We start from the raw sequence: 12576 nt of genomic DNA, 5'->3' as shown, positions 1-12576 counted from the left end.
AATAATTGATCCAAACTAAGATCAAATAGCGATCTGCGACCTTGAATATTTGAAGAACGTAGAACCAGGTGAAGAGAGGAATCTCCTAAAGGATTACCAAGGATTCTGGACATATTTTTTCCAGGTGGAAGGTAGACCATTATCATATTCAACCGTGGTGATTTATAAGTTAGCAGAAAATTCGTGTTACCTCTCTCCGGCACAGGTTCGCGCAATCCACCGCCGAGCTGCACCTCGCTTATCGCCGAATATATGCCAGGAATCTGGGCACTGCATCGTAAATTCAGCTGGCCATTCGAGTAATGGAACGGTTGAAGGTTCACTCGTATCTCGATCCACTGTAGATTCTCCATCTGATCGGCATGGGGCGATACAGCATCGTTACCCCCCTTCTGTTGCGGGAACTGCTGCGGCTGGTGTTTTGTGTACGAATCCACCTGCGAGAAATCAAGCGTGAATTCATCTCGAATTTCAGAAACTAGAAGAAACGGATTCAGAAACGTTTACACCGGGCCGAGGAAATGTAAATCTGCTTTTAACGAAATCCGTTCATCTGGAATCGTGGCGAACCCCCCTCCCCATACCGCATGCTGGTACCCTCCGTTAAACACAAAGACGACTCCTTCCAGTTCGATGAAAAGTCGAAAGACTTTGCCGTTTCGCCATCTCTCCCCGATTAACGTTTCTCCATTTTTCTCTTGTTCCCCTCCCAACCCGTGAGAAAGCGTCCCGACAGCTAACCCAGAGTATTCACAGAAACGGCCGAGTTCCGAGTTTCTTAATGGATCATTATCGTCCTAAGAACTGGTGATGGCGTCGGCAGTAAGTTATACGCTTGAGCGGCCTACGCCGAGCTGAATCGCAAGCGGATCCACCGAGATTTACTTAAAAGTTTCGAACGACGAAAAATATAGACCTTCGCACCGACCGCGCGTGCGCCGGATAACTTCCGCATTTTTTAGCTACAGTTCGCGATTTATGGAGGGACGGTTTTGACCTGTTTTAGGAGTGCTATTAATATTCGTTCCATTTATCGATAATGTTAGAAATACAAATGCAAATAATAATTTTAAGTCATCAATTTTTTTTGGAGTCACAAAATTAACCCCTGACATTTTGATGCGTCAAGACTAATTTAAGGCTATGACATTAAAACGAACAATGTTGGGAGTGTTTTAGATGTAGGGCCTTGATAAGTTGGACCTAAATTTCAAGTTTATTCAAAATTTGAGTAAGGTCGCATTCGAGCTGTGCGTCACGAGTGCGTCATCAAACTGTAGTGAGTATTTTATATGTAGGGCCTTGATTGTGCAAGTTGGACCTAAGTTTCAAGTTAGATTATTCAAAGTTTCAGTAAGGTTACGTTCTAGCTGTGCGTCACGAGTGCGTCACCAAACTGTTATGAATATTTTATATGTAGGGCCTTGATTGTGCAAGATGGACCTGAATTTCAAGTTGGATTATTCAAAATTTCAGTAAGGTCGCATTCGAGCTGTGCGTCACGAGTACGTCATCAAACTGTTATGAATATTTTATATGTAAGGCCTTGATTGTGCAAGTTGAACCTAAATTTCAAGTTAGATTATTCAAAGTTTCAGTAAGGTTTGTCACATTCAAGCTGTGCGTCACGAGTGCGTCATCAAACTGTTATGAATATTTTATATGTAGGGCCTTGATTATGCATGTTGGATCTAAATTTCAAGTTAGATTATTCAAAGTTTCAGTAAGGTTACGTTCTAACTGTGCGTCACGAGTGCGTCACCAAACTGTTATGAATATTTTATGTGTAGGGCCTTGATTGTGCAAGTTGGACCTAAATTTCAAGTTAGATTATTCAAAGTTTCAATAAGGTTTGTCACATTCGAGCTGTGCGTCACGAGTGCGTCATCAAACTGTTATGAATATTTTATATGTAGGACCTTGATTATGCAAGTTGGACCTAAATTTCAAGTTGGATTATTCAAAGTTTCAGTAAGGTTTGTCACATTCTAGTTGTGCGTCACAAGTGCGTCATCAAACTGTTGTGAATATTTTATATGTAGGGCCTTGATTATGCAAGTTAGACCTAAATTTCATGTTGGATTATTTAAAATATAAGTAAGGTCACATTCGATCTGTGCGTCACGAGTGCGTCAAACTGTCTCGTCAAAGAAAAAGATTCAGTGACTCCATCGACTACGTTCATCTGATTAGCCTCAAATACTAGCACATAAATAATTGAACTGAACATCTCCATATTTCCTCAGAATTTTTGTGGAGCAAGGAAAAATAAAATTTATATTTGTAATCGGTGTTTACTGAAGGTTCGAACATATTTGTTCTTATAAAGGAGTCTGTGAATCAGTTTCCGGAACCATTTCGAAGCAATCAGCTTTATGTGAGTTAGAAAGCAATGAGGGAAGTGGTTGATAAGCGGAACTGGGGTGGAGGGTATTATGAGAATAGTGCCGGAAAATGGATTCATCAGCAAAGTTATGCAGCCCATCCCTTCTTTGGGTACAAGGACACTCGGTAAGAGGGGTATGACCATATATTTGAATAGATCAATGATCCGGGTCGGAAATTTGTGGGAAATAGGGATTTTGTTGGTCCTGAAACTAATGGCTGATATAGGGTGTCAATGTACTCCAGGGTAAACTGTCTTACAGTTTCTAATCTTTCAAACCTTTATATAGAAGTTTCAAATTTGAATATGTTTCAAATATATTTATCGAGTAATTAACGAAGGATATTCCCGTCTGTAGAACTTCGCATACAAGTTTAACAAGTCAGCTTTTCATAATCAGATTATATTCGTAGAAAGTTGCTCTGATCCGATATACCTAAATTATGTGACTTAACTTTGGAAGCGTGTACCGGAGATGATAAGCAGATTTATGAATTATTGTAACGCACACAGGAAACAACGTTATTACGCTCCGATTAGAAGCATCATGCAAATCGATCCGAATCAGACACAAAGAACGTTTAAAAACCGATTCCAGCTATAAATCAATGCTGCGAACATCGAGTAATGTATGATGTAGCGCGGCGAATATAAAAACAAATACACGGATGTTTCTGTCGTGTCGGCGACCGATGAGTAACGGGTTTTTAAATATAACAAACGTTCCGACCCACGGGATTTATTATTATTTCGAAGAACGTGCTTCATAAATTCGAGTGGGATTGCGTGGAAACATGAAAGTGCACGAATGCTATAAAACAACCGTTTGGAGGGTTAGTCTTATTTACTCCCTTTTGTCGGATGGTGAGGGGTGTATTAGGTTCCGAAATTGCGGTGCAATTGGAATGCGGAGGAGCTTGGATGAAAGTTAATAAAAAATGGGAAACTGTTTTCTCCGATGATGCTGCACTTTTCAAGTTTCTTGGGGGGTTGAGTGAGGTTGAAAATTTTAATGGAGGGAAGTTTAGGAACTTGTGAGGTTGTTTTACTTTTATTGAAAATTTGTCAATTTTATATTTTCGTACTTTCAGATGAATAATATTAAGAAATAATAAATCTTGTTATGAATTATAATAAGAAATAAATTTCAGAATAAATAATAATTAATATCAAAGTCTATAATAAATAATAATTAATTTCAAAATCTACAATAAATAATAATTAATTTCAAAGTCTATAATAAATAATAATAAATCCTATGATACTAAGAACAAACTATAAAACCCATCAGAAAAATTTTGTCCATTATGAGACAAATGGATGTATCCAATTTTTTATGAGACATTTCCGTAAAAGAAACTTGCAATCCAAATGCAGTTTACAAACGTAGACACCGAAGTACAAGAGCATAAGAGCACCTACAAGTGTAACGAAGCCTAAAGTAATTACTCGACAAAGTTTTGTCATCGATGTTGTTCCACGAGCGAGGAATCAGGTTAGCCGTCGTGAAATTACATCTGCGGGAGTTTTGATCATAGACAATCGAAAGAAGCCATTTTCCTGAAACCCTTGAAAAGAACGTTCGTGGCTGGTCGAAGAGAAATGTCATCCTCGACTTTGTCAATACGATTCGTGTCGAATTCCATTGTATTGGAAACTTAGCTGGAACTTTCTTTAGGTTTCCATCGCGATACGTTGAGAATTTGATCGATAAGATATCGGGACCTTCGTAAATTTATTTCCAGCTACACAGGTTTCTTGTTACAGTTTTTATTTAACGATTTGTCAAATTCAATCGGAATGTGAATACGGTGTGGGTTTGAAAAATTGTACAATTCGCACCCTTTTTTGGGAAACAAAAAGGAAAGGCAATTTTGATGATTAATGACTTGCGGACTCATCCCTTTGAACGTAGGGGAGATTGTGTTCATCAGATATAATGCCGCTTCTTAAGAAGTCATTCTCGAAATTTAATCCAGAGGCGATTAGGATCAAATGCGAATTATGTAGGGTGTATCGTGTTTCAGTTAATGTTTTTTTGAATTAGTTGCTTACTTGCATTTTTCTGTGAATATTAGTTCATTTTTATTCTCATAATTATTTATTATTTATATTTATATTATAGACTGTTGATATTCATATTGTTATTAACTACTGATATTCTTGTTACTATTAACTATTGATATTTATATTATTATTAACTACTGGCATTCATGTTACTATTAACTATTAAAATTTTACTGATATTGATACTCATATGGTGATTATTAATATTAATATCATTATTAATTATCGACCTTCATATCATTATTAAATGCTGATATACATATTATTAATTATTAATATTCACGTTACTATTAACTGTTGATATTCATATCATTATGAACTGTTGACATTCATGTTATTAATAATTATTAAAATTCATAATAATTATCTTTCTAGACCTATCAACGAATCATCACACGTTACATAACACTTTCACCCTATAATAATATAATTTCCCAAATTTGTCCCATAACCAAATCTCAAAAATTAAATATACAGAGCTCTAAATTTAGGTCCCAAAATTGTTATCCAAAAATTCCATAATCCTAAGAACAAATATCCCAAAATTGAAAATTACCCAAATCTCAAACTCTTCTCACAATAGCTTCCATCTAGCAGTAAATCATATTCTATCCTTTAGTATAATTTCCCAAATTACAGAACCAAACCTTCAAAGTGTCCTAACCTCCAAAGTGTTCTAACCTCCAAAGTGTCCTAACCTCCAAAGTGTCCTAACCTCTAAAATGTCCTAACCTCCAAAGTGTCGTAACCTCCAAAGCATCCTAACCTCCAAACTGTCCTAACTACCAAAGTGTCCCAATCTCCAAAGTGTCCTAACCTCCAAAGTGCCCTAACTTCCAAAATGTCCTAACCTTCAAAGTAATCTAACCTCCAAAATGTCCCAATCTCCAAAGCATCCTAACCTCCAAAGCGTCCTAACCTCCAAAATGTCCCAATCTCCAAAGCATCCTAACCTCCAAAGCGTACTAACCTCCAAAATGTCCTAACCTCCAAAGTGTCCTAACCTCCAAAGTGTCCTAACCTACAAAGTACCCTAACCTCAAAGAACCCCTAATCCTAAAAAATTTGAAAAAAATTCCCCCAAACGCACCTCCACTTAATTTCCCAAAATTCCACACATAAGCAAAAAGCACCTCAATTATTAATTCTTTCACACCCTCTCCTCTAATAGAATTGAATAAAATTCGCGGGCGCTACCAGCACCACGATATGTCCCGAGAACTTGTTTCCCGCGTACACAGCCTTTGTGCCCGCGATAAAATGATTTTCGACGGTCTGGGTGTTCATTAACTCGTATTGTTAATTTGCGCAAGGTTGGGGTTACGAGCAATTTCCTCGACGGCACAAAGTTGAACGCGGCAGAGGTCATAGGCTCGAGGGCAAATAAGTGAAGCCGCGCAGGTTAAATTCACTGGCGCTAGGCGCTTCGTTCAATTAGAGAAAGCCAAGAAAACGACGTTTTGGTCGGTGTACATGCGACGCCGCTTTCTGTATTCGTCGAAGAACGACGGAACTTGAAAACAAGAATGGGGAAACCACGGGTACGAGGGAAGAGGCGAAGGGGTTGTGTGTGGAGGGTCGTTGAAAACCAACAGCGAGATTACCAGGTTGCGACAAGGACGACACCAGAGCGCCACGTTTCTCCACCGTGGACGATTGTCGGCGAACGATGCAGTTTACGATGCAGCACCGCATACGACAAACTACGCCAGTGTATATGTAAACACACGTGTATGTACAGTCGAGAGTAAATCTAGGTAGCTTGAGGTAAGGATGACAATCGAGGGGAAGTCTTTTCGGATTTTGGAAATTGGAATGTTGGGGAGATTGAAATTTTGGGGGTTGGGTAATTGGGGAGATTGGAATTTTGGGGGTTAGATGATTGGGGAGAGATTTTGGGGGTTAGATAATTGGGGAGAGTGAAATTTTGGGATTGGGTAATTGGGAGGATTGGAATTTGGGGATTTGTAAATATGGTGGATTAGGGATTTGATATGATGGAATTTGAGGATTTAGAAATTTGTGGATGCAGAGATTTGGGGAGATTGAAATTTTGGGGGTTAGATAATTGGGGAGATTGAATTTTGGGGATTAGATGATTGGAGAAAGTGAGATTTTGGGGGTGAGATTATTAGAGAGTGAAATTTCAGGGAGGGTGAAATTTTGGGGGTTAGATAATTGGGAGGATTGGAATTTGGAGATTTGTAAATATGGTGGATTAGGGATTTGATATGATGGAATTTGAGGATTTAGAAATTTGTGGATGCAGAGATTTGGGGAGATTGAAATTTTGGGGGTTAGATAATTGGGGAGATTGAATTTTGAGGATTAAATAATTTGGAAGAGTGAAATCTTTGGGATTAGGTAATTGGGGAGAGTGAAATTTTGGGGATTAGGTAATTGGGAGGATTGGAATTTGGGGATTTGTAAGTATAGAAATCCAGGGATTTGACATGATGGAGTTTGTAAACCCAGAAATTTGTGGATGCAGAGATTTGAGGATGTGGACAATGAGGGACATAGGAATTTAAGGATTTGTAAATATGGTAGTTTAGGGATTCAATATGATGGAGTCTGAGGACCTAGAAATTTGTGGATGTAAAGATTTGAAGATGTGGATAATTAAAGATATGAGAATTTGGGGATTTTTAGACATGGTAGTCTAGGGATTCAATATGATGGAGTCTGAGGACCTAGAAATTTGTGGATGCAGAGATTTGAGGATGTGAACAACTACAGATATGGGAATTTGGGGACTTGTAAATATCGTAGTCTAGGGATTCGACTCGATGGAAGTTGAGGACCCAGAAATTTGTGAATGTAGAGATTTGAAGATGTGGACAATTAGAGACATGGGAATTTGGGGATTTATTGATACGTCGATTTAGGGATTTGGCATCTAAGAATGTGAGGACCTAGACATTTGTGAACACAGAGATTTGAGGATTTAAAAATATAGAAGTCTTCAGATTTGGGGGTCCAAAAATAGGACATAGTGAATTGAAAATATAGGTACTTGATAATTTAGTATTTTGGGGATTGAGAATACTAAATTTTAAATTGATTGATTTTATATGAGCCTCGTCTGCTATGATCATTGACTCTTTTTAGAGATTTGGAAATTTACCAATTTAGATATTTAGTTACTTGAAAATTTATTAAATTGGAATCTAGAGAATTTACAATTATACAAATGTAACAACCAGAAGAAATGTACTTCCATAAATTTGTAATTTAAAAAATTTGCAAATGCAAAAATATGAAAACTCAAACATTCAAAAATGTCGAGTCTTTTCACAAAATTTAGAAATGACCAAATTTATGTAATTTAACAATTTCAAAATGAAGACCTAAACCTGTAGAAATTAGAAAGTTTCTAAATTGTCAGGTGTACACGTCTTTAAATGAAGGAGCTAGATTTTCCCCTGAGTGTACATACAGCTGCGCTCACTATATATGGTCTCATACACCTGTATATGTACTGCTTGTATGTGTGTATGAAGTGCACTAACTGGTCCGCCAGGTAGACTTATACTCGGCACATCAGTTATACAGGGTGTTCCGCAATTTTGTTGGTGAAATTTATCTTGCCGTGTACTTTATGACGTTGTGGAAAAAGGTCTATGGAAATGCTGCTGCAAATTGTTGAACCAAAAATTGTTCAGCTAAATTATTATATATAATATTGGATTTTTTGTGAATATACTGTTTATTGTTACTGTTGGAATAATCCTTATTTGGATATTGTTAAAGAAAGTTTAATTATATTTTAGGGAGAATTTTATCAAATTTTTGAATTTGAAACTTTGAATGCTCTAAATCTCTAATTCTCAAAATTTGAACTGAAAATTTTTGATTTTCCAACAATTAGAATTTTGAAATTTTCAGTGTTCCAATTATGTAAATCTCCAAATCTCTAAATTCTCAAATTTTATGATTTCAAATTAATATTCTACCTCAACCCACAAATTCCCAAAATTTTCAATCTTCCAACCCTCAAACCACCCTCAAATTTCCAAACATTTTTCAAATTCCTCCAATTGATAAATTCCCAAATTCCAATATCCCAAAATTCCTAAACTCCACATCGCAGAAAAATGTTCTCTGTCGACCCCGAGCGAGTTTATACCTCGAAATGTACCGCAGTCGCGGTTATGCATTGCACCTAAGGGCGTAGCCATGCGAAACCCCTGCAATGGCAGTTTGTTCCACGAATTTATGCACACGGTTGCTGGCACCGAAAACGGGATACTTTTGACCGTTGTTCCGCGAACGTCAAGCCTTTTTGACACCTTTGAAGTGTCTCTCGGTGGTTTCCGGGTTAACCACGGCTATGAAACACGGCAGCTCGCCGTTGTACAGTGCACGACACTCGTGATATTGTTTTAACGTTATTTGACACGTTATTACTCGACGATTGCCGTAACTGCTATTGACTAGGCGGCTATTTTTCGCCGTTTAAGGTGTCTCACCGATAGAAATATCTAAGATTTTATTTTCTTCTTGGGACATTTGTATTGACGTTCGATAACGGAATTTTATGTGCAGTATGCTTCAATAGCATACAATAGCTTTGATAGCATATGGACTGTTATAGTATTATTTGTAGTAATATAATAGTGTGATAATATTGTATTAGTGCAATTGTATAGTAGTATACCGTATTAGTATATACAGTGTAGTACTACTCTAATATTGTATACAGTGCGGTAATACATATATAGTCACAATTTCACTTGCACTGATCACATGTGTTATAGCTTATGTATGTTATACAGGGTGTCTCACAATTAGTTTAGGTCTCTGAAATGGCGGGTAGCTAACGTGATTCTGAATAAAATTTCCCTTTGCAAAAATGGGATCTGAAGCTCCGTTTTTGAGTTATTAAGGAAAAACGCGGACCAATCAAAGCGCGAGGATTACGCATGCGCAGACACGAGAGCGACAGCTTCGAGCCTAGTGGCTAAACGCGCGTAATCCCCACGCTCTGATTGGTCACAGCTTCGAGCCTAAAATAAATTTATATTCCTTAATATAAATTACTTGGAAATTACGGAGTTTGGAGTTATGGCGCGTGGAAATACGGCGCGTAGAATTATGGCGCGTAGAATTATGGCGCGTAGAAATTTCGGCGCGTGGAAATACGGCGCGTAGAATTACGGCGCGTGGAAATACAGCGCATGGAAATACAGCGCGTGGAAATTACGGAGCGTGGAATTATGGCGCGTGGAAATACAGCACATGGAAATACAGCGCGTGGAAATTACGGAGCGTGGAATTATGGCGCGTGAAAATTACGGTGTGTGGCATTATGGCACGTAGAAATTTCGACGCGTAGAAATACAACGCGTGGAAATACGGCGCGAGAAGATTACGGAGCGTGGAATTATGGCGCGTGGAAATTATGGCACGTGGAAATATAGCGCGTGGAAATTACGGAGCGTGGAATTATGACGCGTGAAAATTACGGTGTGTGGTATTATGGCGCATAGAAATTTCGACGCGTAGAAATACAACGCGTGGAATTATGGCGCGTAGAGATTACGGAGCGTGGAATTATGGCGCGTGGAAATTACACCGCGTGGAAATATGGCGCGCGAAAATTACGATGTGTGGTATTTTGGCGCGTAGAAATATAACGCGTGGAAATATGGCGCGTGGAGATTACGCAGCGTGGAATTATGGCGCGTGGGAATTACGGCGCGTGGAAATACAGCGCGTGGAAATTACGGAGCGTGGAATTATGGCGCGTGAAAATTACGGTGTGTGGTATTTTGGCGCGTAGAAATTTCAACGCGTAGAAATACAACGCGTGAAATTATGGCGCGTGGAGATTACGGAGCGTGGAAAGTACGCCGCGTGGAAATACAGCGCGTGGAAATTACGGAATGAAAAATTATATTCCTTAATAATTCAAGAACGAAGCTTCACACCCCATTTCTGCAAAGGGAAATCTTATTCAGAATCATGTCTACCTCCCATTTCAGGGTCCTACACTAATTGTGAGACACCCTGTAGAACTGTTATATGCTTATATCCTATACTTTTCACACTACTATACACCTTATATTTTCTCACTGCTACGTCTGATACTAAATACCGAAGTATTTAATATCACAAAGTATGCTATATACATAGATATCTGAAAAAGGAGACCGATTGGAGAACAGAATATTGCAGTGTTCAGATATCGATCCGATATCAGTAGGTGTTTTATTAATTTTACAGTGCCCTCATTCAGAAAGTCTTTCGCATCCGTGCTCATCCAAAGCTTGCATTATTAAGGGTCGTTGAATATCTCTTGCTGCTGAGCATGAAGTTGCATAAATGATATATAGCATTTTTCAACAAGGCCTTTACGAGGATTTTTCTTTTGTAACAAAGCTTCATATATTTTAGAGGAGTTCTTTTATTTTAAACGGATACCCTTTGATGGTTTATGGAGCTGTGTGAAATATATAGTGGACGATTGCACTGCAGTCTGCTTGATAGGGAACCTTTGAAATTTTTAAGTTGACTCAAAATATTTACTGCATCATTGTTTTACGTATATAAACAGTCCTGCGGAAGTCATCTTAACAATGTTTCCAAATCATTCGTATATCCAAATCTACTTCTAGAATTGAAATACTACTAGAATTAGAATTTATCCATAGGGTGTAGGCTTAATAGATTAGTAGTTTCCCTAGTGAAGAACCCTAACTTCTGAAAGTGATCGAACAGCGTGATGACAGTGTGACGTCGCCTTAAAGCAGCATGTCATGTCCCTGCCCTGGTTTATTTGGGTTACAATGGATCGTGTTACTCCAAGGGATAGGCCCGTGTTCACCCTCATCTACACACGTACTTAAAATTCTCTATGTACCATATACCCTATCTAACAATCCTTTCCTAGTTCCAAAAATTTCCATACTCTTATCACAGGATAAAAAATAAGAAAAACCAAGTAAGTCAACGAGCATACTTATACTGAGTACCTCATCTTTGATTCCTTTTGCAAGCTCCTTCGAGTCGCAAGCTTTTGCGAGGTGTAGCTGGTAAATAACGAGACTGATACTGTCATTTCATTTTAATGGAGGCACCTTTCAAACCTTTTCTTCGATACGTGTGTATGCTTGAACATCATATGTGTAGGTTTGAAGATAATCATGTGTGAAGTGGTTTTGGTTTTTGAATTGGGATTTATTTTGTGGAGGATGAAGTGGATGATTTGGTAGCGATAGGGTTGGGTTTTAAAGTGTCTTTGTATGTGTAGAAAGTTGATTAGGTTATATACCACATATGAGTATATCTACTCACGTAGACATGTGAGTAACATATGCATATTATGCATACATATACGAATATATATGTTATGTACACATGTACGTGTGTACACATATGTACCTATAACTATATACACGTACGTACACACATGTATTATATATATACACATATATATAGTACACATATGAATAACATATGTGATATGGTACCTAACTTTAAGTGTTTCTAGCAAAATATGATATGCAGCATTAAATGTACACTTTGTAATGAGATGAGATGAACTAACCTTGACAAGTTGCCCCATCAATTTCAAGGTCAAGGTCAATATAGGTCAATTTGCTAAACCTTGCATTTAAATAATAACATTCAATAAATCTTCCATTCTGATGGAATTTCATCTGTGAATTACCTAAGCTATTTTCCCCAGTCATTACTGAATTTATTTAAACAGGAAAAATGAAAAGTCTGACTACCAAACTTGTTTAATAAAAAATATTAAAATATGAACATTTTATGTAAAATTTATGCAGGTATTCTGTTAATTAAGTGTTCCAATATAGGGAACTTTCACAGAATAGTGCTGTTCAAGAGTTAGCCCACGTGGCAGTGGTCTTCTCACTCGTTCCTCGTACATCTGCACACCACTGCATTCTGGTTTCGTACTGATGAGAACGGTGCTGCAAATTGTCCTCTGTCAATTGCTTTAGAAGCACTATTGTTCTCTTCTTTGTCTTAGTAACTGACGCGAAACGAGTTCTCTTGAAAGCAGATTCGACTTTGGACGAAAGAAAGAAGTTACACGGAACTGGCTCTGATGAGTAAGTAGGACGTTAAGATTGTCGTTTTGTACTGTTTCG

The 12576-nt window shown here is 37.9% G+C and overlaps 1 protein-coding gene and 1 long non-coding RNA gene across 2 annotated transcripts in view; one reads left to right on the top strand and one right to left on the bottom strand.

Annotated features, from left to right (window-relative positions):
- LOC100881058 (uncharacterized) overlaps positions 1-12576 on the bottom strand; it is a 283887-nt gene that overhangs the window by 22232 nt on the left and 249079 nt on the right. The window contains exon 5 of the mRNA XM_012288797.2: positions 191-437. Within this exon, the coding sequence (XP_012144187.1) occupies positions 191-437 (247 nt within the window). The remainder of the gene's footprint in view (positions 1-190; positions 438-12576) is intronic.
- LOC143265802 (uncharacterized) overlaps positions 1-12576 on the top strand; it is a 192579-nt gene that overhangs the window by 67029 nt on the left and 112974 nt on the right. The window lies entirely within an intron of this gene.

Source organism: Megachile rotundata, chromosome 14 (genome assembly GCF_050947335.1).
Source record: "Megachile rotundata isolate GNS110a chromosome 14, iyMegRotu1, whole genome shotgun sequence".
Classification (NCBI taxonomy): domain Eukaryota; kingdom Metazoa; phylum Arthropoda; class Insecta; order Hymenoptera; family Megachilidae; genus Megachile; species Megachile rotundata.
Note: the sequence above shows the minus strand (reverse complement) of the source record. Positions and strands in the feature narration are given on the sequence as shown.